The sequence below is a fragment of the Neopsephotus bourkii genome, unplaced genomic scaffold, assembly GCF_033783945.1.
Source record: "Neopsephotus bourkii isolate Nb327-2 ecotype Australia unplaced genomic scaffold, CSIRO-AGI_Nbou_v1 NB_1445, whole genome shotgun sequence".
Classification (NCBI taxonomy): domain Eukaryota; kingdom Metazoa; phylum Chordata; class Aves; order Psittaciformes; family Psittacidae; genus Neopsephotus; species Neopsephotus bourkii.
The window spans coordinates 131,864-158,521 of record NW_026901922.1 but is presented as its reverse complement, the minus strand read 5'-3'; the positions used below and the strand labels follow the sequence as shown (position 1 = coordinate 158,521).

Sequence of the window (26,658 nt, the reverse complement as noted above, 5' to 3'; positions counted from 1 at the left end):
CCTGTTAAAAAATGTGCATGTTGGAGATGGGGCGAGAGCAGAGCGAGGGGCCGGGGACCCTCAGCCCTGCACCGGAGCGGGGGCTCCATCCCTGCCCCCTGTAACAGTCGGGCAGAGCCGGGTGGTTAGGGGGTGATGGAGGAAAAGGTGGGGAGAGGGGATAAGGGGGCCAGGTTGCAGAGGCCAAGCTGCAGGAGAAGGGGGACCCAGGAAGCAGTGGATTTTGGGGGGGGGGGGTAAAGGAAACAGGGCCCCCCCGGATAGAGGAGCTGCAGGGTCTGGGGGAGATGGGTTGAGAGGAGGGGAGCGCACGGCCCCTGCTCTGTGCCCCACATCACCATCACCCCTTGTGTCCCATCAACCCCAGCCCTAGAGCTTTGTGCTGCCCCCCCCGCCGCCCCATGGGTGCGAGGGAGAGGGAAGGGGAAAAAGAGGGGGGGATCCAAGTGTAAAGAGACTGAAAAGAAACCAAAGCTGGATCTGGCAATGAGGCACCGGGGGCCTGGTACCGGGGAATATACAGGTAATAATACTGCTCACATAGAAAAGTAATAATCCTTCATTTGTACATTTATACAGTGGCTCTCGGCCCCCCCCCCCCCGGCCCCCCCCGCCTCCTGCAATGGGTGTCTGTGCCCCCCATCCTGCCCCTATGCCAGGGGGTCCGCCAGGTCATCATCCGCGCCTCGTGACAGCAGCTCCCGCTTCTCATCCGTGCTGGCCAGGGAGTGCCGGCTGTTGTGGGCGCCCATGTAGAGCGTGGCATAGACGGGGTTGGTGAAGTTGGTGGGCTGCAGGGAACAGGGAGGGGAACGGATGGCGGTTGGGGGGGGCACAGGTTCCGCAGTCCCCATCGCTGCCGCTCGCCCCAGTGCAGCATCGCTGTGCCCCCACGGCCCCGGTTCCGCAGTCCCCATCGCTGCCGCTCGCCCCAGTGCAGCATCGCTGTGCCCCCATGGCCCCGGTTCCGCAGTCCCCATCGCTGCCGCTCGCCCCAGTGCAGCATCGCTGTGCCCCCATGGCCCCGGTTCCGCAGTCCCCATCGCTGCCGCTCGCCCCAGTGCAGCATCGCTGTGCCCCCATGGCCCCGGTTCCGCAGTCCCCATGCTGCCGCTCGCCCAGTGCAGCATCGCTGTGCCCCCATGCCGCCAGTCCCTTGCTCGCCCCAGTGCAGCATCGCTGTGCCCCCATGGCCCCGGTTCCACAGTCCCCATCGCTGCCGCTCGCCCCAGTGCAGCATCGCTGTGCCCCCATTGCCCAGGTTCCGCAGTCCCCATCGCTGCCGCTCGCCCCAGTGCAGCATCGCTGTGCCCCCATGGCCCCGGTTCTGCAGTCCCCATTGCTCGCCCCAGTGCAGCATCGCTGTGCCCCCATGGCCCCGGTTCCGCAGTCCCCATCGCTGCCGCTCGCCCCAGTGCAGCATCGCTGTGCCCCCATGGCCCCGGTTCCGCAGTCCCCATCGCTGCCGCTCGCCCCAGTGCAGCATCGCTGTGCCCCCATTGCCCCGGTTCCGCAGTCCCCATTGCTCGCCCCAGTGCAGCATCGCTGTGCCCCCATGGCCCCGGTTCCGCAGTCCCCATCGCTGCCGCTCGCCCCAGTGCAGCATCGCTCTGCCCCCATGGCCCCGGTTCCGCAGTCCCCATCACTGCCACTCGCCCCAGTGCAGCATCGCTGTGCCCCCATGGCCCCGGTTCCACAGTCCCCATCGCTGCCGCTCGCCCCAGTGCAGCATCGCTGTGCCCCCACGGCCCCGGTTCCGCAGTCCCCATTGCTCGCCCCAGTGCAGCATCGCTGTGCCCCCATTGCCCCGGTTCCACAGTCCCCATCGCTGCCGCTGGCCCCAGTGCAGCATCGCTGTGCCCCCATGGCCCCGTTCCCCCCCCCTCACCTTGTCCGGGTCCAGGGCGAAGTCCGCATCCAGCAGCTCCCCCACGTCGTCGTCGGGCTCCCCCTCGTACATTTTGTAAGTGGGGTTCCCGATCTCCACGTTCATGGCACCGTTGGTCATGCGCTGGTGCTGGAAGCCCTTGGCGCTGGGGAGGCAGGGAGAGGGTCAGTGCCACCAGCACAGGGCCCCCGTTCACCCCTGGTCCCCATTCACCAGTGGCCCCCATTCACCAGTGGCCCCCGTTCACCAGTGGTCCCCATTCACCAGTGGTCCCCATTAACCACTGGTCCCCATTCACCAGTGGTCCCCATTCACCACTGGCCCCCATTCACCAGTGGTCCCCATTCACCAGTGGCTCCCATTCACCAGTGGCCCCCATTCACCAGTGGTCCCCATTCACCACTGGCCCCCATTCACCAGTGGCCCCCATTCACCAGTGGTCCCCATTCACCAGTGGCCCCCATTCACCAATGGCCCCCATTCCCCAGTGGTCCCCATTCCCCAGTGGTCCCCCCTTGTTTAACCCCTCTTCAGTGAGGCTCTCAAGCCCTCCAAGGAGGGTTTCTCCACTGTCTGGACCCCTGGCACCCCCACACTCACCCTTTAATCCTCCACTTGTACCAGACAAAAGCCACCACGGAGAGGAGGATGAGGAGCAGCAGGATGGGAATGATGATGGACGCTGTTCCTGCAGGAAGAGAGGCACGGGTGCAGTCACATCAGCAGCAAAGACGCACCCTGACCCCCCCCATCCCACCCCCGGGGCTGGCACCGGGCCCCATGGGCTGCCCCACACATACGGCTGCTCTGCTGCTCGCTGACGATGAAGTCCTCGCACCGCGTCCCCGTCATCCCCACCGGGCACCTGAGAGCATGGGGAGAGCATCGGGGTTAGCAAGGGCTGGGGGGCAGCATGCAGAGGGGGGGCACAGACCTGGGGGCCAGGGGGGCACACAGATGGGGGTCTGTCAGTCACATCTCCCTCTGCTCACCCGTACCCCCCATCCCACCCGCTGTCCCCGCAGTGCTTACAGGCACTGGGGCAGCTGCGTCTTGTCGCTGATGGAGCAGGTTCCGCCATGCAGGCAGTAGCTGTCGCAGGTCAGGCAGCTCGGGGCTATCTTCCCATCGGGGCAGCTGTGGGGCAGAGGGGGTCAGGCACACGGTACCCCCCCCACACACCCCTAGGCCTGCCCTGTGCATCCCCCCCCAAACCCAGCACATCCGGATGCCCGCAGCTCCCGTGTCTCCCGCGCTGAATCCAGCATCCCAGCTCTGCCCAATCCACCCATAGGGACACAGTTACCCTTGCACCCCACATCCCCTCTTCCCCCCCTTGGATCCAGCATCCCCCAGCACCTACATGCAGGACACTTCTCCGCTCTGCTTATTGATGCTGCACTTGCCCTCCTGGCACCGGGAGCATTTGTTATCCTGGCACTGGGCACCCTCGAACTGCGGAGGGCAGCGGCACTGCTTGGCCCCGCTGGCTGTCATCTGGCAAACGCCATCGTTCTCGCAGTAGTCAAAGCATTGCCCTGCAAGCGGATAACATGGGGTCAGCCCCACACCATTCCCTCCGCACCCCGGCCCCATCGAGGACCCCGAGCTCTCCCCAGAGCATCCCCCAGCCCCAGCGCATCGCATCCCTCGCCCTGGGCAGGCAGCACTCACGGTACTGGCAGCGGTCCCCGATGAAGGTGGGCAGGCAGCGGCAGTTGGGTTGGTTGCCCTGGTTCACGGTGCAGCTCCCGTTGTGCAGGCAGTAGTCGGTGCACACTTGCTGGTTGCACCGGGGCCCCGTGAAGCCGGTGGGGCAGCGGCAGGTGGGCATCCCTGAAGGACCAAGAGCCATCAGCATCGCTCCCTACGCACCCAGGAGCAGCCCCGAGCGCCAGGCTCGGCCCTCACCCGATGGGGACGCGGCGCACGTGCCCCCGTTCTGGCAGTAGTCCCAGCACTGGTCGATCTGGCACTTGTCACCGTTGTAGCGCGGTTGGCAGCGGCACTTGGCCTGCCTGCGGGCGTTGAGGAAGCAGCTGCCGCCGTTGAGGCACACCAGGTCGCAGGTATCGGTGGTGGGCACTAAGAGGGATGGAGGTGAGCGGGACCGCGCTCGGGTGCGAGCATCCCCCTCTTCCTGCTCCCTGCTCCCCATCACCTACCAACGGGGGACACGGTGGGCGAGGGGATGACCACGCAGGTGCCGTTGTCCAGGCGCTTGCCGTTGGGGCAGGTACAGACGGGGCCGCTGGGGCTGAGCAGGCAGAGCCACTCGCACTTCTTGCGGTCACAAGGGTTGGTGACTGCCGAGAGGGAAGGGGGGGATGTGGGGTGCCCCACAGCTCCCCCCAGCAGCTTCAGGGCATCTCCCCTAGTGCAAACCCCAACACCCTGGGGTTGCCATTGCAGCTGCGCCCTCCCCAATCCACCCTCCTCCACCCATCCAGGTGCCCCCTGCTTGTGTGCCCAAGCTCCATCAATGCCCCACATCAGAGATCAAACCCCACTTGATGGCATCTCCCTCCCACCCCAGGAGCAGGGTGGGGGTCCCGGGCCCCGCACACACCCTCTGGTTGCTTATACTGGTGGTAGAGCACGACATCGGTTGCGTGGTTGAGGCCAGACGTGAGGTTGGTGACAGCTTTGTGCCCAAACTTGTGGATCTTGAAGATGCGGTTGTTGATGTAGGTGACTCCATAGATGTAGTCCTCGAAGATGTCGATGCTGAAAGGATGGCTCAGCCCTAGGGAAGGAAAGAGGGGGCCCACTCAGCTGCTCACCGCCTTGGGACAGGGCTGATGAGGGACTCTGGATCCCATTTGGGGTCCTCCAGCTTACCCTTCTTGTTGTCAATGGCCACCACAGGGTCGGTGCCGTTGAGCCGGATGCTGCCGATGACGGAGAGCTTGGCATCAGCCCAGTACAGCCGCTCATTGTGGTAGTCCACAGCCAGGCCTGAGGGGACACACACCCCCCCATTGAGGTTGAGGCCCCCCAGCCACCCTCCGAGCCCCTCCTGACCAAGTCATGGCCCCTCCATACTCCTGCCATGGGGCTCAGAGCTCCATGGGCAACCCTCCCCAGCACGGGTGGGTTCTACATCCCCCCTGCAAGCTCTTCACCACCCCTGTGCCCCCCTCAACACCCATCTGTGCTCACCTGTTGGCCACTGGATGTTGTCCTGCACCAGGGTCTCGCGCAGGGTCCCGTCCATAGCCGCTGTCTCGATCTTGGGGTGATTGCCCCAGTCTGACCAGTACATAGTCCTGCGAAGGACACAGGGAGGTTATTCCCGGTGCGGGGGCAAGGAGGGGAAGAGGAGGACATTGCAAGGCCCCATGGGCAGGGAAATCCTCCCCTGTTCTCCCCATAGCATCACCATCACGACCCAAGGAGTTGGCTTCACCACGGATGCGCTTGGTGGCAAGAGGAGCCAGAGTGAGGGCTGGGCAAAGGAGAAAGGGCTTGAGCCTCTCACCCCCTAAGCGGGTCGACCACGATGGCGTGGGGCTCATCGATCATGCCCGAGATGAGCGTCTTGCGGTTCTCGCCTTTCATCTGCGCCACCTCGATGACATCCCGCCCCGAGTCCGTCCAGTAAATGTTCCCAGCCACCCAGTCAATGGCAATGCCCCGCGGCATCTTCAGCCCCGAGATCTGCGAAGGGCACAAAGGGCACCAGAGGTGAGGGCAGAGGATGCCAACAGCCCGGTCCCGGTGCCCCCCGCCGTGTCCCCCGGTAGAGCTCACATTGAGGTGGGTGACGCCGCCGTCGATCTGGCGCCGGTTGCGGTTGGAGGCGGTGGAGGCGGTGGAAGAGGCGGGCAGCTCCCGGTACGAGATCCTGCCCGTGTGCCAGTTGGTCCAGTAGATCTTGTTGCCCTTGACGTAGATGTCCATGGCATCGATGCGCACGTTCTCATCGCCCTGGAAGGCCGGCTCGTAGGCGGAGTTGGGGTTGAAGGGGTACATGCTCCGGATCTTGTTGTCATCCGCGATGTAGAGGATTTGGTGCTCGGAGCCTGCGGATGGAGAGGAGGTGTTGGTGTGGGCAGAGGTGCATGGGGAGAAGGCGCAGGGAGGGAAGCGGGGTCCCCGTTCCCCCCTCACCTTCTGCTTTGCACATGTTGTCCGTCTTCATGAAGTTCTTGGCGCAGCTGCAGACGTGGGAGCCCTTGGTGTTGTTGCAGAGCTGGGAGCAGGTCCCAAAGTGCAGGCACTCATTGACATCTGGGTAATGGGAGATGGGAGTGAGGGGGAGAACAGGAGGGTGCCCACCCAGCACTGGGAGACCCCATCTCTCTCCATGCCCCATGGACATCATTTCTGATGCCCCATCACAGGGGCAAAACCCAACCATAAACCCAACGGCCTGACCCCAAACCATACCCATCAGTGTCGGGAAGTACCTTGGCAGGAATTCTTGTCTGGCACCTTCTGGAAGCCTCTACGGCACGTGCAGTACGTGGTGGACTGCGACTGGATGCACTGGGCCTCATCCCCACACATGGTGGTGTTGGTCATGCAGTCGTACGACTTGTGGTCTGCAGTGGGGGATGAGCTATCAGCACCTTCCCAGCTCCCCCAGTGTGTCCCCCACCTTTGCCACCCCAATGCCCACCCACCATGGGAGCAGGATTCCTCATCGGAGCCATCTCCACAGTCATCGAAGAAGTTGCAGCGGAGGTTGGCACTGATGCATTTCTTGTTCTCGCATAGGAACTCGTTCTTGTCCTGGCTGCAGCTCTTGGGCTTGGCCGTGGGTGACTCTGCAGGAGCAGGGGTTGTGGCTGTGATGCTCCATGTCCACAGGCACCCATCCCCATCAGAGCCACAGGGTGCAAACGGTGCAGAGAGAGCCAAGGACACCAGCACCCGCTTTGGGGAATGAGGCAAAGCAAGTGCCAGCATCTGGACTATGCACCAGGCTCTGCAACCCCCAGTGGGTGCGGAGCGGTGCCCGGAGGCAGCCCCACTCACCGCAGTCCTTCTCATCCGTGTTGTCTCCACAGTTGTCGATGCCGTCGCACTGTCGACCGATCCACAGACACACGCGGTCGTTCTTGCAGCGGAACGGTCTGTTGGGGGGACACTGGAATTTCACTGCACCGGCAAACAGAAACAAACGGTGACGGTGAAAGGAGACGCCATAGCCGGGCTGTCACGCTTGTCACGAGCCGCTGCTCGGCCTCGGCCTCCGGGGAGGCTCGGTCCCACGAGGGCGAGCGGGCTCCGGAGACTAAAGCAAAGAGACTGAAGCAAACACAATTGCCCAGTTCCTGGCCCAGCCCCGCTCCCCATAGCCAGCCCCAGCATCACCCCCTGGCACAAAGTCCCACCCCTCAGACTGCTGCCCCTGCAGCACACGCCGGGGAATGGGGAGAGGCAACGCAGCATCACTCACAGCACTCCTCGGGGTTCTCATCCGAGTTATCCCCGCAGTCATCCTCCCCATCGCACTTCCAGGCCAGGGGCTTGCACAGCGTGTTGTTGCACTGGAACTCGTCCAGGGGACACGTGCGAACTGCGACAGCAATGGGACAGGAGGAGACACGTGAGATGCTGCTGCCTGGCTACCAAAACCCCAGCCTGGCACCGCAATTTACACTGCAATTTACAGCACAGCTCCAATTTACAGCATAGCCGGGGGGCTCTCCTGCGCTCGGATGCATGCCCAGAGTGCTCCCACCCGCACTGGGGACACAGAAGGCAAGAGGGGACAAGGACAACCAGCCCCGAGGGACACCCTCAGCATTGCCCTTACCCCCAGTGCCGCAGTTCTCCTCGTCGGTGCCGTCCATGCAGTCTGCATCAGCATCGCAGCGCCAGCGCATGGGGATGCAGTGCCCGTTCTTGCACTGGAACTGGTCGAATTCGCAGCGCGGGGTGCAGTCTTTCTGCATGGGAAAGGCAAAGGGACAGCAGTGAGCAAGGACAGCCCCGCATGGGGCAGCACCCCGGTCCATGCCTGCAGCTGGGAGGTGGCCGAGGCCGGGTCCCCAGCGGCGCACAGGGTGACCGTACCTCATCGGAGCCGTCCGCGCAGTCGTGGTCCCCATCACACTTCCATCTGCCGGCGATGCAGCGGCCGTTGGCGCACGAGAACTCGCTCTCAGAGCAGGGTCGGGGCGCTGGGGACAGAGGACACAGGCTGAGCCCTCAGTGGGAGCTGCAGGCAGGCTGCGAGGGGGGCACAGGCTGACACAGACACAGGTCCAGAGGCACAGAGTGGGGTGCAAGCAGAGCTGGGGAACGGCCAGAGAGGGGCACGGCTGCTGCCACCTCCCAGCCCCTTCCCATCCCAGTTCCCTGCAGGGAAACGGGGGTGTTTGGGGGTACCATGGCCATCCAGACCGGCTCCTGGCAGCTTCCCTGCTGCATGTATCCCCCCAGGTCATTCTCCACCAGCCCTCCAGCTCCCATGGCCAGGTCTAGCAGTGCTGGCACATCGTCCCCTCCTTGCATGGCATGGGGACAGAGCCCTCGCAGCCCAACACCAACGCAGGCAGTGCCAAACCTGCCTGCAGGAGGGCAGGCTCTCACTGGGATCCTTCCCTTCCCTATTGCCCTGGTGTAGGACATGTGGGGCAGGCGGCCGCTCTGGCCGCAGAGCAGAAGCCAACAGGACTATAGGGGAAAAGGGAGGCAGGGAGTGTCCAGCTGGAGCAGGAAGGGTCAAGGAGGGGATGGATTTTGGAGCCAAGTGTGAGCCATGCATGGGCCCCGGTACTGGAGGCAGCAGGGTTGGACCCTCCCCGCCTGCGGCTCCAGTGGAGGGAGATGCTGGTGCTGATGCTGGATAAATCCGGCTGGGTTCTCTGGTCCCGACCCCTCTGCCCTCACCTAGAACTCATGGTCTTCCTTTGTTTGAGAGGGACTGTACATGGGATTAGAAAGATTTTGGCAGGAACCTACCTCTGCGTGCCCCATAACGACAGTGTGAAAATGGAGAAAAACATAAGATGAAGTGAAATGGCACAAACTCAACCTCACGATGTGAAAGCAACAGAAAACAGAAAGCTGCACCCTCGAGAGCGGCAGGGAGACAGCAGGACCCGGGTGGGAGCTGATGGTGGGGAGAGGGTCCGGCTTTGCCCCGGCCCCTCGGGGATGTGGCAGGGCCCATGTGGATGCTGGGGTCACCTCCTCCCTTCTACCTGTCCCACTTGGGGCAGGCAGAGCCCTGGCACCGAGCACCCATCCATCGATGCGCCCCTCTAGAGCTGGGGGCACTGGCAGGCCTTGGGGCTGGAAGGGGGGATCTGGAGCACTCTCCACCAGCTCCCAGCACAGCAAAGGCTCGAAGGCAGCACATACTGCAGCTCTCCTCGTCCGAGTTGTCCCCGCAGTCGTTGTCATAGTCACACTGCCAGCGCCCCGGCACGCAGCGGTTGTTCTTGCAGCGGAACTGGTAGGGCTCACAGGTCCGTTCATCTGGGATGGGACAGGATGGGATCAGCACTGCCCTGCCATAGGGCTCCCTGCCCCACGGTGCCCTCGGGGCTCATCTCCCCAGCCCCTGCTCACCGCATTCCTCCTTGGGCTCGTCGGACCCATCCCCGCAGTCGTCCTCCCCATCGCACTTCCAGCGCGCTGGGATGCACCGGCCCGAGTCCTTGCAGCGGAACTCATCCACACCACAGGTCATTTGTGCTGCATGGGGGGAACGGGGTGGCACAAGTGGGGTTAGCATGGGCAGGGCTCATGAACACCTTGTGCCAGCAGCATGGAGCCGACTGCAGCATCGCTGCTTGGAACACTCCCCCCATTGCAAGCAGGGAGAAGTCTCAAGGCAGAATCATCGCCACCATCACCCATTGCCCACAGGGGCCCGCAGCACACAAAGGCACTGGGGAGCTCCCAGTTTCAGTGTGGACACCCCCCCCCCCATCCCTGCACAGGTTTCTTACTGCAGTTGGCAGGTTCATCTGAGCCATCGACACAGTCGTTGTCCCGGTCGCACACCCAGACACGGGGGATGCAGCGCTTGGTGATGGCGCACTGGAACTGGTTGGGAGCACAAGTCACCTCGGCTGCAGTGGGGAGAAGCAGAGTCAGGAGAGGCAGTGGGGCACAGCACCACAAAAGCCACCCCACTGAGCGGGGGATGCAGTTCAGAGCCATGGGAGGGATGGCTTGGGTTGGAAAAGACCTTGAAGCTCATCCAGCTCCAACCCTGCCATGGGCAGGGATGCCCCTCACTAGACCAGGTTGCCCAAGCCCCCTCCAACCTGGCCTTGAACACTGGGATGGAGCATCCAGCACTTCTATGAGCAACCTGTGCCTCCCAGTAAAGACCTTCTTCCTTATATCTAACCTGAGCTTCCCCTGTTCCAGTTTAATCCCCCAGCTCTGCAATAGGCTCAGTGCAAATCCAGTGCAAATATTGACCCTGCCGCTCTGAGGGATTTAAGGATTTCATTTCCACTAGGAAACACAAGTGTCTGCAGGGTGACAGTGGGCAGAGGCAAGGAGAAAGCCCCTGCCCGGAGAAGACACGCATCTGATGCAGCCCTGAGCTCCTCACCCCATAGCTCCCAGCCCCACACTCACGGCAATCCTTCTCATCCTCTCCATCACCGCAGTTGTCCTGCCCGTTGCAGCGGAAGATGCCGGGGATGCAGCGGTTGGTGTTGGTGCATTTGAACTGGCTGGGCAGACAGACGTGGATGTCTGGGGAAGGGAGGCAGCACGCTCAGGACCTGACCCGCTGCACCTCTGCTCTCCCGGGCCGCTGGGCTGAGTGAGGAGGGGATGGGGAGCCTACCACAGTTGGCTTCATCCGAGTTGTCCTGGCAGTCGTTGTCCCCATCACAGATGAAGGCCGGGTTGGTGCAGATCCCAGTGGAGCACTGGAACTGCCCTGGCCTGCACTTGAACTCAGCTGTGGGGTGAGTAAGATGGGGTGAGATGTGTGCTCTGGTAAACCTTAACCTCCCACATCCCCCTCTGGGCTCCTCAGCACCCAACTGTGGTGCAGTGAACTGAGAGCAGCAGTTGGCTCTTGTTATCCCCACCCCGTCCCCTAAGCCCCATTAACAGGGTGACTCTCCCCTGTGCTGGGGCTGGCAGGGAGCAGCAGCACTGCCCTGAGGCCAGCTAAGCAGTGGGGCTGGGGGGGGGGATGGACCAGCAGCTCTGCCCAGCACACGATGCTGCAGCACTGGGAGAGCACGGCCGAGGTGCTGGGATGCTGCGGTCACTCACGGCAGTCCTCCGGCTCATCCGAGCGGTCCCCGCAGTCGTCCTCTGTGTCGCATTTCCACCAGAAAGGGATGCACTTGTCATTCTTGCAGACAAACTGCGATGGAGAGGCCCACACTGGTGAGGGCGCAGGGAGGGAGGACCCCAAAGGCTTTATCCCCTTTCCCAGGCACCCCCCCTTAAGGATGCTGCGGGAAAAACCCCCACAGATACCCCCTGGCTCCCCAAACGACTGCACTGTGGGTGTGCTGGCAAGTGCCACAGGAGGGAGGTGTTGCCTGCGCCTGCACACACCAGATGCACAGCACCAGCACCAGCACCAGCACCAGCAGAGGAGCTGGGACCTGCTGGAAGCACAGCACAAGAGGCCAGGGCAGGCAGGGCTCTTACCTGGCTGGCCGTGCAGTTGGAGACGCAGGTTTTGCCATCGCTGCCCAGATAGAAGTTGGTGGGACAAGCACATTTGTGCCCCCCGCCCGGCGAGAGGAGGCAGAGGTTGCTGCACCCAGCGTTGTTGGTCTTGCAGGGATGGTTGGGAACTGGTGGGGGGAAGCAGGGACACAACCAGGAGTCAGCCCAAGGCAGGGCACCCCCAGCTTCGAGACCCTTCTCCCCCACTGGTGTCGGTGCATCTCAGCTCACCGTCAGGCTGGCGGTAGGGGTGGTAGATGTGGATGTCCATGGGGCGATGCAGGGTGCTGATCAGCAGGGTCTTGTTGGCTCCCGTGGTCTTGTGGGCCCGGTTGATGGACTTGGTCTCCCAGTCGGTCCAGTAAATGAAATCCTCAAAGAGGGTGAGGGCAAAGATGTGCGGGATGTCCTGGCTCAGCACTGCAACAAGGGGAATGGGCGGCTCAGCCTCACACCACCCCTTCCAAGGAGCAAACCTCCTGCTCAGAGGAGGTGGGGACCATACCCAGCCCTCAGTGGGACCCCAGTGCTCTCACCCGTGTGCCGGTTGGAGCCATCCAGGCTGGCAAACTCGATGTAGTCCTCCCGTGCATCAGCCCAATAGATGCGGCTGTTGATGTAGTCCAGGGTGAGGCCATTGGGCCAAGTTATCTTGGTGTCAACGATGACGCTGCGGTTGGTGCCATCCATGCCGATCTTCCCGATGAGGGAGTGGTCCCCCCAGTCTGTCCAGTACAGGTAACTGGGGATGGAAGAGAAGAGCAGGGGGAGACTGAGTCCAGCCCAAGCCACTGCAGTGAGTGCCCAATGGCTGAACCAAGGTGATGGGTAGGGAGAAGCAACCAAGAGTCCTAGAGGTGAGGAGGGAAGACCTCATCCCATCTCCCAGCCTCCTGGACTATGGAAGAAGGGCACAGAGGAGTAGGTGCAGGTCCCCCAGGCTCTCACCCATTCTGGACATCCACCACCAGTGCCCGGGGCTCACGCAGACCCGAGTTCACCAGGACAGTGCGATAGGCACCGTTGAGCTTCGACACCTCGATGGTGTCCCGACCTTTGTCGCACCAGTACAGGTTGCCTCCCACCCAGTCCACAGCCAGCCCATCGGGGTTGCTGAGGCCAGTGCGGTGAAGGACCTGTTGGGAGAAAACAGAGATGCTGGGGCTGGGACAGATCCCACCCTGGTTCCTCAGGGATGACACCATGGAATAGTTTGGGCTGGAAAGGACCAGTTCCAACCCCCAGCATCTCGTTTCCTGGTCCTCCCAATGGTCCTCCCCAATTCCTTTCCTCACTCCTCCCTTCCCTCTGTGGCAGCATGGAGCCCATCTCTGCTTGGGATGGGGATGCAGAACATCCCGGGTGATGCCCTGAGCTCAGTGATGACCCCACGCAGTCACCGGTGGTGTCCCTGGGGCAGGAGATGGGTGAGGACCAATGGCCCAGGCTGGGGCTGCCTCAATCCCCACCTGCACGTTGCTGCCGTTGATGTGCATGCGCCGGATCATGCTGCCCTGCGTGGTGACATCAGTCCAGTAGATCATCTGCTCCCGGTAGTCGAAATCCAGCGCCACCGCATTGTTCAGCCCCTGGGAGGAAAGGAGAAGCATTGCAAGAGCCTTTCCTGCAGCACCTACATGCGACAGGGCCCCTCTCCAGCCCCCAGCTCCTTCCGAACCTGCTTGAGCAGCGTGTAGTTGGAGCCATCCAGGTTGAGCTTCCTCAGGTAGTACCGGTTGGCAAAGATGAGGAAGGGCTCCTCGTCTGCACAGGGAAAGGCAGGAGATGTGTCAGGGATGTGGGTCCCACAGCCCGCTCTGCCCCACTGCTTCCCAGCTCCCTTCCATAAGCCCAGGGCCAGCAGCTTTGCCTTGTGGAGCACTGTGATGGACTCCACACCAACAGCATCACCAGAAGTGTCCCTGCCTCCTCCGCTCTCACCTGTAACAGCTTTACAGCTGGTGGGGTTGTCAGGTTTGAGCTTGTAGCCCTCTATGCACAGGCACTTGTAGCTCCCCAGGGTGTTGATGCACTTCTGGCTGCAGGGGTAGGTGGTGGAGCACTCGTCGATGTCAATGCACGTCTTCCCATCGTCCTTCAGCCGAAACCCGGGCCGGCATCTGCACTGCAGGAGGCAACCCGGAGCTGTTAGACACATCCAGGGACGTGACAGGCATCACCATGGGACAAGCGGGCTCGGGCACAGAGAGCTTGCAGACGCCAGCCCATGCGAGCATCCCATGCCCATCTGATGCAGGATGCTATGGAGGAGGAAGGGCGCAGGAGAGCATCCCTTCGACCGATGCTCCCGGCCTGCAGGCCCTTTACCTTGTACCCGATCTTGAGGTCCTCGCACTCCTGGGAGCAGCCGCTCAGCTTCTTGTTCAGACACTCATTGATGAAGCAGTTGAGCTCATCGGAGCCGTCGGCGCAGTCGTTGTTGTTGTCGCACAGCAGAGCCTCCGGGATGCACTTCCCGTTCTTGCAGAGGAAGAAGGAGTCGTTGCACTTGTTCTCTGCAGTGGGGAGGTGGCAGTGGTCAGCACAGGGGGAACCGGGCGGCCCCGCTCCCCAACCGTGGCCCCCAGGGGTACCCGGGCTGCTGCAACGCGGGTTCTTGGGCGCCTCATCCGAGTGGTCGTGGCAGTCGAACTCGCCGTCGCATTCCCACTGCCGGTTGCTGAGGCAGCGGCCGTTGGCGCAGCGGAACTCATGGGGACCGCACGTGGGGTACTCTGTGGGAGAGCAGCAGCTCAGGCGATGCGGGGAGCAGCCAACCCCTCTCCTCACCCCGCTCTCGCCCCAAACCCTTTCAGGGTAATGAAGACTTTCCCAGGGTCCCATAGAATGGTTTGGGTTGGGAAGGACCTTAAGATGATCCAGTTCCAACCCCCCTGCCATGGGCAGGGACACCTCGCTCTAAACCATCTCATCCAAGGCCTCGTCCAACCTGGCCTTGAACACTGCCAGGGATGGAGCATTCACAACCTCCCTGGGCACCCATTCCAGTGCCTCAGCGCCCTCACAGGAAAGAATTTCCTCCTTAGATCCAATCTAAACTCCCCCTGTTTCAGTTTTAACCCATTACCCCTTGTCCTATCACTGCAGTCCCTAATGAAGAGTCCATCCCCAGCATCCCTATAGCCCCCTTCAGATACTGGAAGGATGCTATGAGGTCTCCACGCAGCTTCTCTTCTCCAGGCTGAACAGCCCCAACTTTCTCAGCCTATCTCCATATGGGAGCTGCTCCAGTCCCTGAGCATCCTCGTGGCCTCCTCTGGACTTGTTCCAACAGATCCATGTCCTTTTTATGTTGAGGACACCAGAACTGTACACAATCATTCAGTTCTAACACCTTGCACTAAGCATGCATTCAAGGCTCCGTCCAACCTGGCCTTGAACGCTGCCAGGGATGGAGCACCCATCACTTCTTTGGGCACCCTGTGCCAGTGCCTCACCACCCTCACAGGGAAGAGCTTCTTCCTTATCTCAGGAGCCCCAGTGCTACAGGAGACACAGCCCTCGCTGTCCCCCCCGGTCCCATAGGCACCCACCACACTCTGGGGACTCATCCGAGCCATCCCCGCAGTCATCGTCATGGTCGCACACGAAGTGCTTGGGAATGCACTGGCGGTTTCCACACATGAACTCCCGCTCATCACACGTGTTGTTGTACACTGCAATGAGGCATCAGTGTCAGATGCTCTCCTGCCTGCCCCCCCAGCCCTTGTCCCGTGGCTGGGAACAGCACCCGGGTGCCTTTAGTGCAGACATCCCCATGCCCAGCTCTGCTGTAACCATGGTGCTGCAGGATGAGGCATCCCATCTGCTCCCGATGGAGTGCTCTGCCTGCACTCCACTCTGCGGCCCTGCCAAGCACCAGCCCATGGGGGACTCACAGCATCCAGCAGCCAGGGTCTCATCGGCTCCATCTGCACAGTCCTTGTCTCCATCGCAGAGCCAGCGCTCCGGCACGCACACGTAGGTACCCGGGCACTGGAAGGAACCCGCGCTGCACGTGGTCAGCCCTGGGGCAGGGAGAAGCAGGAAGGAAGCCGGTTACCCCCCGATGCTGAGGGGGGGTACAGAACCCAGGAGGGCAGTGAGGAGCAGGGCACAGGAAAGCAAGGGTGGGAGAAGGGATGGGCACAGGGATGGAGGCAGGGGCTGGGGGGGGTCAGAGCAGACTCACGGCAGCGGCTGTCTTCATCGGAGCCGTCCCCGCAGTCGTCTGCCCCATCACACACCCAGAGCTTGGAGATGCAGCGGTGGTTGTTGCACTCAAACTGCACGGGGTAGCAGAACTTGTCTGGGAGAGGAGAGGAAGGGTCAGAGCTACGGCAATGCAGGGGGAAGGACGCAACGGTGATGGGCACTGGAGCTGCAGAAGCAGTGGGGGATTCCCTGCTCTACAGCTGGAGATGTTCCCCAGCTCCTGAGCAATGGGGGCTTTGTTCAGAGGGGTTGGAATTAAAGCTATAAACTAAGGGAGCCAGAGCTGGCCACCTTCAAAATGCCCCTGAGCACCAGTGTGTGCACTGAGCAATGCATTGGTCACAGACAGAAACCCAAGCTTGTGGAATAAGACCACAGAGGGGGAAGAACCTGGAGCCTGGCCCTTGGCAAAGGGATGTCAGAGAGGGTCCTGCCCCCCCTCCCGCATGCCTGCGCTCGCCACCCCATGCCATCACCCCAATGTCCCTTGCTCTCCCCACCCTGCCGCTCACTGCAGTGGGTCTCATCTTCTCCATTCTCGCAGTCATCCTCTTTGTCACAGGTCCAGGTCATGGGGATGCATCTCCCGCTTGGGCAGGCGAAGTAATTGGCTGGACACTTGGGTTTCCTCCCGCCTGCTTTGTGAAGGGAAGCATCCAGAAGGGTGCTGTGGACACATCCTGCCTCTCCCAACCCAGAACCACCCCACTCCAAAGGCTTCCTCCCCAAAAGCCCTCTGTGATCCTGCAGCCATCAGCACCCTCCACAAGGACCATGCTCCCAATGTGCCAACAAAGCGGACCCCAATGGGACATCACCCATCGGGATGCCCCGGTTCTCCCAGGCCCGAGCCCCCTTCTCCCCTCACCTGGGCAGTTGCGCTCGTCTGAGTAGTCTCCGCAATCATTTGCCCCATCGCACACCCAGCTCGGGGCATAGCACAGGGACGTGTGCTCACACTTCTGGAACGTGGTGCCCTTCACCCCCAGCTTGAAATAGCTGCTGCAGTCAGTGGCGGCTGCAAGGAACCACACCAGGAGCCCCGTGTGATGGGTGCCCTTCGGTCCCACCACGCAGCATCAGCCCTCACCTGCATCCAACAGCCCTTCCCTCCCAAGAGCAGCACTGAGCACCGGCCCTGTGAGCTGCTGGGACCACGTTAAGCACTTCTGATGGGCTATGGGGTGGTGAGGGAATAGCACGGCATGGAGGGATGCAGTGATGTGCTGATGGGACAGGAGGCAGGGCCCGTCTCCCTCGTCCCAAGGACTGAAACCCAGTGCAGGGACCCAGAGGGCAGGAGCAGCTCCATCAGGGCAGAGCTGGGCACTCACTGCAGTTCATTTCATCCGAAGCATCCTCGCAGTCAATGAACTGATTGCAGCGGCTCGAGTTCCCGATGCAGGTCCCATCCCGGCAGCGGAACTCGGTGGCAGCGCAGCTGGTTTCTGTAAGGGGGAAGCCCCACAGGGGATGAGGCTGGGGGGGACCCAGCATCCCCCATATACCCAATGCCCAGGGGCACCTGACCCTGTACCCCCATCTCTGGTGTCCTTCTGGCTGGGACCTGCGCTCTCCCCAGCTCAGCGCACTCTGCCTGGGGCTGGATGAGCTCAGGGGATCTCCTGCTCTTCCCTGTTGGTTCTGAACCAAGCAGCCCTACAGGGATGCTCGGGGAGCACGGGAGCCGTGAGGAGCAGCGATGCTGCCATTGCTTTGTGCTCCTCCCAGGTGCTGTGCTCTGGGTGCTGCATGGCAACGCTCAGGAGCTCTCCCTCCCGAGCTGTCAGGGACTGAGCTGACAAAGTGCAAGCAGCAGGAGCAGGATTTAAACCCTGGACTCTCCACGAGGCCCTGGCTCTGCTCTGATCCTGTCAAGCTCAAGGTAACCCTTTCCCGAAGCTGCTGTCCCTGTCCCAGGCAGCTGACAGAGCCCTGGCAAGGGCTGGCCGGGAGCCAGGCAGCATCCTTACTGTTACAGGGCACTTCGTCCGAGTTGTCCCCGCAGTCATCCACGCCGTTGCACCAGTAGCGGCTGGCGATGCAGCGCCCGTTCATGCAGTGCAGGTAACCCTTCTTGCACTTGCGGCTGCCTGCGAGGGGGGACAAGGAGGAGGAGGTGAGGGTGAGGGTGCCTCAGCTCCTCAGGGACCCTTCAGCGGGAAGAAGAAGCAGGCAGGATCAGCAGACGGGCTCCCTGTGCCGGCAGCATCCCCTGCTTAACCCTGTGCTGGCAGCATCCCCTGCTTAACCCTGTGCCGGCAGCATCCCCTGCTTAACCCTGTGCTGGCAGCATCCCCTGGTTAACCCTGTGCTGGCAGCATCCCCTGCTTAACCCTGTGCTGGCAGCATCCCCTGCTTAACCCTGTGCTGGCAGCATCCCCTGGTTAACCCTGTGCTGGCAGCATCCCCTGCTTAACCCTGTGCTGGCAGCATCCCCTGGTTAACCCTGTGCTGGCAGCATCCCCTGCTTAACCCTGTGCCGGCAGCATCACTTCACAGGGTGAAGCATCATCGCCTTTACCCAGCTGAGACCTCTCCAGGTCAGGGTTACACAAGGGATGCTGCAGCCCCACTGGGTCAGCTCAAGGTGCTCCACTCTCCATCCTGCCCAGCCAATCTGGAGCACTTAAAACCTGGATGGCCCCATCTCTGGGAGGGCAAAAGGGACACAAGAAGACACCCAGGATCCCAGCCTCCCTTTGCCAGCCAGAGCCGGGTGCCTGCAAGAGCTGGGGGTGCATGTGTGTGTGTGATCAAAGCAGCAAGAGGAGGAACCTTACTGCAGTAGGACTGCTTCTCATCTGACTTGTCCTTGCAGTGGACGACGCCATCGCAGGTCCGGCTGAAGTCAATGCAGTCGCCGTTGCCACACTCGAACTCGTGCACGTTGCAGGTGGAATTCAGGGCTGGAAAGGACACGGAGGAGCATCAGGGACCGGCGTCTCCTGCCCTTCCCATCCCCACCAGCTCCCGCTTCCAAACCCCATCACCTTTGCAGGTGAAGTCCTCCTGCAGGACGCGCTCCCCACGGCAGGAGCAGTTGACGTGGCCCTTGGGGGTGAGCAGGCAGAGGTCCTGGCAGCCGCCGTTGTTCACCCTGCACGGGGACAGCTCACCTAGGACAGAGGGGGAGCGCTCACACCAGGGACAGAACCAGTGGCCCCTTCCCCTTCTCCTCCCCAGGCAATTCAGGGGGGTCTATGGGGATGCACCCGGTCTAGTGAGGAGGAGAGCACAAACAGGGAACCCCCCAGCCTGCACAGGGTTTGGAGATGGAAATGCCTTGGCATTGAGGGTGCTGAAGGGGCAATGGCAGGATGGTGGGACCCTGCCTGGGATGGGGCAGGGATCTCCGCATCCTTACAGCTGTCCGTGTCGTTGGCCACGGCAATGATGCCCATGGGCTGCTGGGGGATGTCAACCCGCAGGAGCTTCATGTCCGTGCCCACGTACTTGTTGGCTCGCTGCACTGCCCTGCGCACCCAGTCCGTCCAGAAGATGTAATCCCCATAGACAGCCAGGCCAAAGGGGTGCACGGGCTCTGATTTCAGGATCACCTGTGGGACATGGCCACACCGTGAGCACAAGGGACACCAAACCGAAGGCAGCCTCCCCCTGTGTGCCCCCTGTGCCCGTGGGCATCGCACCAGCCCCATCCCTGCACTCACGTGGCGGTGGGAGCCGTCGTATTCGCAGCGCTCGATTTTGTCCAGAGTGGCATCAGAGAAGTAGATCTTCTCAGCCTTGTGGTCAATGGCCAGCCCATTGGGCGTCCGTATGTCCTGGTCAATGATGATGAGGACGTTGGCACCAGAGAGGGTGGCACGCATGATGCTGGGGTGCTGCTCATTCCAGTTGGTCCAGAACATCAGGCTGGAAGGGGAGAGACACGCAATGGCTTTACAACCCCAACTCTGTCATGTCCCCGTTGGCTCAGCACACCCCTCTACTGGGCGGCTTCCAGGGACTATAGGGTGGATGGGATGTTGTGGGGTGGGAAAGGGACAAATGAGGCCATTGCAGCCAGCTGGGAAGTGTGGTACCCCATGGAACCAGCCAGGCAGGGAAGGGGATGGGACTCTGGGATGCTGAATGATGTGTGAGGACCTTTCCTCCATGGGTGCAACACTCTCTGTGCTGGGAGCTGCTGCTTCCACCCCACTGGAGGGGTATCCTAGGTGCTAGCCCTATGGACCACGCACAGACACTCACTTCTGACACTCATCCAGCACGAAGGCACGGGGGTGATCGTCCCCTGACATGGTGATCACCGTCTCCCTCTCGAAGGCGCCCAAGCGGCTCTGGTCCACGGTGTGCCGGGTGATGGTGGATGTGGTGTAGCTCGTCCAGTACAGGGTGTCCCAGCCGCGGTGGTACGCCAGCCCCTCCACCGAGCCCACGTCTGCAAGGGGGGTACAGGCCAGGGGCACATCAGCCACTGATGGCTGTGACACCCGGTGCATCTTCAGCAGCCTGAAGTTATTGCTTCTGATTGCAGCCCCCTCAGAGGCTCTGGCTGCTTTCACACCACCTGACTGGGCTAAGGGACTGGGACTGACTGGGACCCCCCCCCATCTCATTGAGGAGCCTCCTGGGCTTTACCAATGACACTTCCTTAAAGGAAGGGCTTGAACTCGTGCTCTGACCATCAGCCCTGCACTGGCCTGTCCTGGTCCTCCTGTCCCCACAGCATCTGCACTGGGAAGGGGAAGGTTCTCCCTCTGCCAAGGGAGAGCTGAGAGCCAGAGGCACAACGTGACAAGACAAAGCCTTGTGGCCAAGCAGGGATCCTCCTCTCCGGCTCCCAGGCCAGCTTGATCTGCTCACCCATCCTTCCCCACTAACAACCAGCAGAAGGCTTGATGCACCATCTGTGAGAGCTGCCCTCCTGATCTCGGGGACAGCAGCCACCCCAAGTGCCAAACGCAAACACCCTCATCAGCGAGCACATCTGCAACCCTTGCTGGAGATGCTCCCCAGCGGCACAGCAGCAGATGCGGGCTCTCCAACTGCTGCAGGAGCCCATGCAACCACCTGAGTGCAGCCCAAGGCTGGAGGTGAGGATGGGGCAAGTTTGGCTCAGGCTCAATGGCTCTGCCTTGGAAGCCAAACACAACCATGGAGAAACTCCTAGGGTTGCTGCAGTGCCTTGTTCCTAGAGCAGCGCCTGCCCACGTGCACGCCTCAGCTCGTGATAGGCTCCGCGTGCCAGAACAGGCTCTGCAAGGCTGCTCCTGATGCCTGCATCCTCCACCCTTCACATCACCGCTCCAACCGCCTCCCAAGCACCGAAACACAGGGGTTTGGGGTGAGGAAAGGGGGAGTTCAGGATGGGGAGAGCACAAAGCGCCCTGCGACACTCACTCTCCACAATGGTCTTGCGCCCGGTGCCGTCGTCGTTGATCTGCTGGATGTTGCCGAAGTGGATGTCGCTGTAGAAGATGCGGTTGCTGCCCTTGGAGCCGTAGCGGTAGTCAAAGGCCAAGGCGATGACGTTCTTCATGTGCTCGGCATCCTCGAAGGGCTTGATGGGCGCGTTGAGGTTGTTCTCGTCTGAGAGGTGGATGCTCTTGAGGATGGTGCGCTCCGAGTACAGCAGGTATCCATCGTAGTCCCGGCAGCTCACCCCGTCCTCGGACAGCATGCCATGGGCACAGGCACACGTCCTCTGCCCGTTGCCACGGAAGAGGCAGAGCTGCTGGCAGCCCCCATTGTTCTGAGCACAGATGTTGGTGCCTGGTGAGGAAAAGGGGGATGGTTGGGGGCTCTTCCCTGCTCCCCCAATCCCAGAGGAAGCTGAGCCCCTGCTCCCGCACGCACCCTTCTGCCTGGCCCGGTTGAAGACTTTGATGTCCTTGAGCTGCACGCCTATCCCCGTCCGCAGGGACACCGACTCGGTGGCGTTGTCCTTGTTGCCTCTTTTGATGGAGCCATTCGCATGAGTCCTAAGGAAAGGATGGAGCCACTGAGAGACCGACATGGGGCCAAGCACAGCAGCACCCCATGGTGGAACCCATAGCACCCACCTTCCGAGGCACCCCCAACACCACCGCATCCCTTGGGCCCCGTACCTATCGCTCCAGTAAATGTACTCCTCAAAGACCGACACGGAGAACATGTCCATGTTGTTGCTGGACAGAACAACCTCTCGGTTTTCACCCGTCTCCAGGTCAATCCGCTCTATCTTGTCCGTCCGGGCGTCGCACCAGTAAAGCTTTCCATCCTGGGGTGATGAGAAAGCAGCTGAATCAGCAATGGAGCAGTGCACTGGGGTGGCACAAAGGAACCCCCTGCATCTCCCACCACAGAGTTCCTTTGGAACAACCCTCCCCAAACTGGAGAGGAGCCCCCATGGCCCTGGCAAAGCCCTGTCCCACCAGCACGGCTTTAGGGACCTCTGGGCACACAGTACCTCGTAGTCGACGGATATCCCATTGGGCCAACTGATGCTGACGTTAACCAGCACCATCCTCTCGGTGCCATCCAGGCGGGAGCGTTCAATGCGGGGGTACTGCCCCCACTCTGTCCAGAACAGGTACCTGCAGGGGACAGCACGGATGTGACCAAGGGGCTGGCCAGAAACAGCATCCTCGGGCCTTTGGGACAGACGCTTCTCCCCCTCATCCCTCCACACCACATCCCTGCTGCTCCGCCAGCATCCCACGTGCTTGCAGGGAAAGGAGCGCTGCACTCAGCTGGATGCAGCCCAGAAAGCAGGCACAGACCTCCCACATCCTCCATCCTTCCCTGGGTACCAAACAACTCCCCTCTCCCTGGGGGTGGCCAAAGCTGGAGCTGCAGCATCTCACCCCTTCTCTGGATGGACAGTGATGGCCCGCGGCTTGTCCAGCCCCTGTGAGATGACCACGTAGCGGAAGGACCCGTTCAGCCTGGCCACCTCGATCACATCAAAGCCCTGGTCGGTCCAGTAGATGTTTCCTGCAGAGAGGGGATGGTGAACGCCACCCTGAGCCCTGTTCCCATCCATCCCTCCCCGCTCCAGAGCCCCAGCTCACCGGCGATCCAGTCCACAGCGATGCCCTCCACGCGGCCAATGCCATTGGTGACCACGTCCTCCCTCCACGTCTGGTCCCGCTTGGCCCTGCTAATGGTGCTCAGACCCATGTCCACCCAGTAAATGGTGTCGTTCTCTGCCAGGCAGGAGACTGGGTGTCAGTGACCACCTCTGGGTCACCCCAAATGCAGCACAGACCCCAAGGCCCCAGTGTGAGGACCTGAATCCCTCCCTCACCCGAAGCTGCTGAGGGGATGCTGTAGGGCAGAGGAAGATCTGGGGATGGTCCCCTCATACTCCCCAGCCTCTCCAGCCCCATTGTCCCGCTCCCAGCCCCTGCATCACCTGCATGGAAGTCGATCCCCACGGCCAAGGAGGTTCCTGACACAGGCACGAGAGCATCTGACTTGTCATTGGGGTCCAGGGGAATGCCTCGTATCCCCTCATGGACCGAATAGAGGAGGAAGGAGCCAACACCTGTAACACAGATGGCAGGGGGTGATGCTCATATGGGCAGCACTGTGGTTTCTCAAGGAGGGAGGGATGCCCCTGCACGATGGGGACTGATGAGGATGAGCATAAGGAGGAAAAGGGTGGCTTTGACTGCCACGCCGGGCAAACCCTATGGAAAGAGGGCAGGGAAGAGGGTCTGGGATGAGGCTGCGGATGGCTGGGGCAGGAACACAATGAACAGCCTCAAAGCCCTTCCCTGCCCAGCTCTGCAATGGGGCTGGGTCACAGCAAGCCCTGTCCTGGACCCCCTGGATGCTGCAAGGCCCCCCCTGTTCAAGGGGTTCTGACCCCCAAGCACACACGGGAGGCACGAGCCAAGCCCCTATGCAGAGCGCTGCTGGCAAAGGCTCTGCGCCGCATCTGGGTCAGGGCAGTGCTTGTTATTCAGTCCCTGCCCTGCCCCAGATGGTGCAGCAGCTCTGCCAGCACCCTCCAAAACACCAAGAACATTGTGCACACAAACAGCCTTTGAGAGGCCCTGGCAGTGAGCAGGCTCTTCCCTCCCAAGGGAGATGATGGCAAAGCTGGCAGGGAATGGGGATCTGCAGAGCAAACGCCTCCCAGCCCCATCCCCAGAGACCCAAACAGGGAAGTTTAGGTTGGATATAAGGAAGCTCTTCACTGTGAGGGTGCTGGGACACTGGAATGGGTTGAACAGGGAATGCTCCATCCCTGGCAGTGCTCAAGGCCAGGTTGGACACAGCCTTGGTCTAGGGTGGTCCTCTCGGTTGGAGCTGGATGATCCCTTCCAACCCAAACCATCCTATGGCTCTGTGACTCCATGGCTGCACAGCAGCATGCGGCACAGCAGAGCTGCAGTATGCAGCATGCATGGGGGGGTCTGTGCTCACCTTCACAGGACTGCTGCCCGCTCTTGAGGCTGTAGCCCGCAGTGCACATGCAGGACCGGGAGGTCTCGGAAGTGGGGAGGCAGAGCTGGGAGCAGTCCCCATTGTTCTGGCTGCAGGGGTTGGTTCCAGCTGCCATGGGGAGAGAAGGGGTTGAGGATGGGCTCACACAACCACCAGGTCACCGTGGTCCAGCTCTGGCCCCCCGGTGCTCACCTTGCTGGATGCTCTCGTCGTACACCTTCATGTGCATCACCAGCGTGGTGCTGTTGCGCAGCACCCTCACCTCCGTCCCGTCCTTCTTGTTGCAGGTACCCATCCTCTCGGAGGCCTGGTCAGCCCACCAGAGCTTGTCACCTGGGAGGAGAAGACAGGAACATGCAGCAGCTTTCCCCCATCCCCTCCCACCCCAGGAGCAAAGAGCAGTGGATCCACATGGGTTTACAGCCTGGGAAAGGGGCCTGAGCTCAGCCTTTGACTGGGCAGGAACAACCCCAGGTTCCAGTATAGACTGGGGAACGACCTCTTAGAGAGCAGGGTAGGGGAGAGGGACCTGGGGGTCCTATGGACTACAGGGTGACCATGAGCCGACACTGTGCCCTTGTGGCCAAGAAGGCCAATGGCATCCTGGGGTGTATTAGAAGGGGGGTGGTTAGTAGGTCGAGAGAGGTCCTCCTTCCCCTCTACTCAGCCCTGGTGAGACCCCATATGGAATATTGGGCCCAGTTTAAGAAGGACAGGGACCTGCTGGAGAGAGTCCAGCGCAGGGCAACTGAGATGCTGAAGGGAGTGGAGCATCTCCCTTATGAGGAGAGACTGAGGGAGCTGGGTCTCTATAGTTTGGAGAGAGGAGACTGAGGGGTGACCTTATTAGTGCATATAAATATATAAAGGGGGAGTGTCCCGAGGCTGGAGCCAGGCTCTTCTCAGTGGCAAACAATGATAGGACAAGGGGCAATGGGGACAAACTGGAACACAAGAGGTTCCACTTCAACTCCTTCTCAGTGAGGTGCCAGAACACTGGACCAGGCTGCCCAGGGAGGCTGTGGGGTCTCCTTCTCTGGAGACATTCAAAACCCGTTTCTGTGTAACCTTATCTGGGTGTTCCTGCTCCATAGGGGGATTGGAGTGGATGAGCTCTTGAGGTCCCTTCCAATCTCTAACATACTGGGATACTGGGATACTGTGTGAGAAGCATCCCCTGGGCTGCTGATGAGGTGGCCACGAGCAACCTGTGCTTGGGCAGGGCCAGGTAAAGGGCTTCATGATGGCACCCATCACCCTGCCAGTGCTCACCCATGATGGCCAGGGCAGTCGCCTTGCTCAGCTGGCTCTTGATGGACTCGATCACCTCCAGGTTGCTGCCATCCAGGTTGCATCTGTTGATGGTGCCGTTGCCAGAGCTGATCCAGTACAGCTTGCTCTCTGGGTAGTCAATGGCCAGTCCTAGGAAGCAAAGCACCATCGATGTCCAGCACACGGGGACCATCCATCACCATGTGGGAGGCGGGATGGTGGGAGAGCAGATGGGGTGATGCAGAGAACAGGCACACGGGGTCAGGGTGGCGCAGCACAAACCAGCTGCCAACCCCTATGGGGCTCAAGGCTTTTAGGGCTAGGGAGGGTACGGGGGGGGGTACTGGGGGTCCGTACCAACAGGCCCTTTCTGGTTGGTGAAGAGCAGCGTGCGGTTGCTGCCGTCCATGTTGGCCACGCTGATGTTGTCCCCGTCTGTCCAGTAAATCTTCCTGTTCCAGTGAGGGGACATTGAGCACAGTGCAGCTCTGCTGCCCCCCCCCAGCTCTCCATCCCTCTCCCCCTCACTGCAGCATCCCCATTGGTGTAGGATGGGTGCAGCCAGGCTGGCGTGCACAGGAACACAGCTTCTGCTGCTGCCAACCCCGCACAGCCCCCGGCTCCTCTCACACACCTCCTACACGCTCTGACACAGCGGGAGAGCATCCTGCTCCCTGCACCTCCACACGTGTGCCTGCACATGCACCTCCTCCTGCTCCCACAGCCCTGGCTTCACTCCCCCCCCCCATCAGCAGCACCACTCACCCCTGGAGGGGGTGAACCACCAGGCAATGAGGCTTGTCCAGCCCCTGGATCACTGCATTCTTGAAGGAGCCATCCAGCCGAGCCACGTTGATCTGCTTCTTGTTGGCATCGTAGCTGGTCCAGAAGAGGTTTCTGGAAACCCAGTCCACGGAGAGGCCATGGGCATTGGGCAGGTCTGAAAGGGAATGGAGCAAGGGTTAGGATGGGGTTGGGATGCTGCTTAGATGAAGAGGAAACACCGATCTCATAGAGCCAAAGCCTCTGCCCTGCTCTGATGGGGTTAGGGTTAGGGGTTAGGGTTAGGGTTAGGGTTAGGGTTAGGGTTTAGGGTTAGGGTTAGGGTTAGGGTTAGGGTTAGGGTTAGGGTTAGGGTTAGGGTTAGGGTTAGGGTTAGGGTTAGGGGTTAGGGTTAGGGTTAGGGTTAGGGTTAGGGTTAGGGTTAGGGTTAGGGGTTAGGGTTAGGGTTAGGGTTAGGGTTAGGGTTAGGGGTTAGGGTT

General features: G+C 61.3%; 1 protein-coding gene across 2 annotated transcripts in view; it reads right to left on the bottom strand.

Moving 5' to 3' along the window:
- Nucleotides 1-394: 394 nt before the first annotated feature.
- The window catches only part of LRP1 (LDL receptor related protein 1), a 68,345-nt gene continuing 42,081 nt past the window's right edge, over nucleotides 395-26,658 (bottom strand). Inside the window, exons 30-89 of one of the 2 annotated variants that reach the window (XM_061368717.1) lie at nucleotides 26,162-26,336; nucleotides 25,754-25,848; nucleotides 25,397-25,546; nucleotides 24,317-24,457; nucleotides 24,104-24,232; nucleotides 23,085-23,216; nucleotides 22,741-22,875; nucleotides 22,534-22,663; nucleotides 22,137-22,263; nucleotides 21,796-21,947; nucleotides 21,545-21,669; nucleotides 21,089-21,460; nucleotides 19,937-20,126; nucleotides 19,393-19,597; nucleotides 19,089-19,281; nucleotides 18,715-18,840; nucleotides 18,505-18,630; nucleotides 17,695-17,814; nucleotides 17,056-17,169; nucleotides 16,590-16,739; nucleotides 16,222-16,356; nucleotides 15,699-15,815; nucleotides 15,406-15,534; nucleotides 15,061-15,183; nucleotides 14,101-14,241; nucleotides 13,835-14,022; nucleotides 13,448-13,631; nucleotides 13,185-13,270; nucleotides 12,976-13,095; nucleotides 12,455-12,642; nucleotides 12,043-12,248; nucleotides 11,738-11,926; nucleotides 11,486-11,634; nucleotides 11,099-11,192; nucleotides 10,659-10,775; nucleotides 10,445-10,564; nucleotides 9,802-9,924; nucleotides 9,419-9,544; nucleotides 9,209-9,325; nucleotides 7,916-8,022; nucleotides 7,656-7,788; nucleotides 7,296-7,415; nucleotides 6,872-6,994; nucleotides 6,517-6,660; nucleotides 6,301-6,435; nucleotides 6,002-6,121; nucleotides 5,642-5,913; nucleotides 5,370-5,548; nucleotides 5,051-5,157; nucleotides 4,730-4,846; nucleotides 4,458-4,634; nucleotides 4,054-4,194; nucleotides 3,800-3,973; nucleotides 3,563-3,724; nucleotides 3,252-3,426; nucleotides 2,921-3,025; nucleotides 2,689-2,753; nucleotides 2,489-2,576; nucleotides 1,889-2,033; nucleotides 395-791 (exon numbers count right to left, since the gene is read on the bottom strand). In XM_061368717.1, the coding sequence (XP_061224701.1) occupies nucleotides 651-791; nucleotides 1,889-2,033; nucleotides 2,489-2,576; nucleotides 2,689-2,753; nucleotides 2,921-3,025; nucleotides 3,252-3,426; nucleotides 3,563-3,724; nucleotides 3,800-3,973; nucleotides 4,054-4,194; nucleotides 4,458-4,634; nucleotides 4,730-4,846; nucleotides 5,051-5,157; nucleotides 5,370-5,548; nucleotides 5,642-5,913; nucleotides 6,002-6,121; nucleotides 6,301-6,435; nucleotides 6,517-6,660; nucleotides 6,872-6,994; nucleotides 7,296-7,415; nucleotides 7,656-7,788; nucleotides 7,916-8,022; nucleotides 9,209-9,325; nucleotides 9,419-9,544; nucleotides 9,802-9,924; nucleotides 10,445-10,564; nucleotides 10,659-10,775; nucleotides 11,099-11,192; nucleotides 11,486-11,634; nucleotides 11,738-11,926; nucleotides 12,043-12,248; nucleotides 12,455-12,642; nucleotides 12,976-13,095; nucleotides 13,185-13,270; nucleotides 13,448-13,631; nucleotides 13,835-14,022; nucleotides 14,101-14,241; nucleotides 15,061-15,183; nucleotides 15,406-15,534; nucleotides 15,699-15,815; nucleotides 16,222-16,356; nucleotides 16,590-16,739; nucleotides 17,056-17,169; nucleotides 17,695-17,814; nucleotides 18,505-18,630; nucleotides 18,715-18,840; nucleotides 19,089-19,281; nucleotides 19,393-19,597; nucleotides 19,937-20,126; nucleotides 21,089-21,460; nucleotides 21,545-21,669; nucleotides 21,796-21,947; nucleotides 22,137-22,263; nucleotides 22,534-22,663; nucleotides 22,741-22,875; nucleotides 23,085-23,216; nucleotides 24,104-24,232; nucleotides 24,317-24,457; nucleotides 25,397-25,546; nucleotides 25,754-25,848; nucleotides 26,162-26,336 (8,669 nt within the window). In that variant the 3' untranslated portion in view covers nucleotides 395-650. The remainder of the gene's footprint in view (nucleotides 792-1,888; nucleotides 2,034-2,488; nucleotides 2,577-2,688; nucleotides 2,754-2,920; nucleotides 3,026-3,251; nucleotides 3,427-3,562; nucleotides 3,725-3,799; nucleotides 3,974-4,053; nucleotides 4,195-4,457; nucleotides 4,635-4,729; nucleotides 4,847-5,050; nucleotides 5,158-5,369; nucleotides 5,549-5,641; nucleotides 5,914-6,001; nucleotides 6,122-6,300; nucleotides 6,436-6,516; nucleotides 6,661-6,871; nucleotides 6,995-7,295; nucleotides 7,416-7,655; nucleotides 7,789-7,915; nucleotides 8,023-9,208; nucleotides 9,326-9,418; nucleotides 9,545-9,801; nucleotides 9,925-10,444; nucleotides 10,565-10,658; nucleotides 10,776-11,098; nucleotides 11,193-11,485; nucleotides 11,635-11,737; nucleotides 11,927-12,042; nucleotides 12,249-12,454; nucleotides 12,643-12,975; nucleotides 13,096-13,184; nucleotides 13,271-13,447; nucleotides 13,632-13,834; nucleotides 14,023-14,100; nucleotides 14,242-15,060; nucleotides 15,184-15,405; nucleotides 15,535-15,698; nucleotides 15,816-16,221; nucleotides 16,357-16,589; nucleotides 16,740-17,055; nucleotides 17,170-17,694; nucleotides 17,815-18,504; nucleotides 18,631-18,714; nucleotides 18,841-19,088; nucleotides 19,282-19,392; nucleotides 19,598-19,936; nucleotides 20,127-21,088; nucleotides 21,461-21,544; nucleotides 21,670-21,795; nucleotides 21,948-22,136; nucleotides 22,264-22,533; nucleotides 22,664-22,740; nucleotides 22,876-23,084; nucleotides 23,217-24,103; nucleotides 24,233-24,316; nucleotides 24,458-25,396; nucleotides 25,547-25,753; nucleotides 25,849-26,161; nucleotides 26,337-26,658) is intronic. The other variant, XM_061368716.1, reaches the window with a different exon arrangement.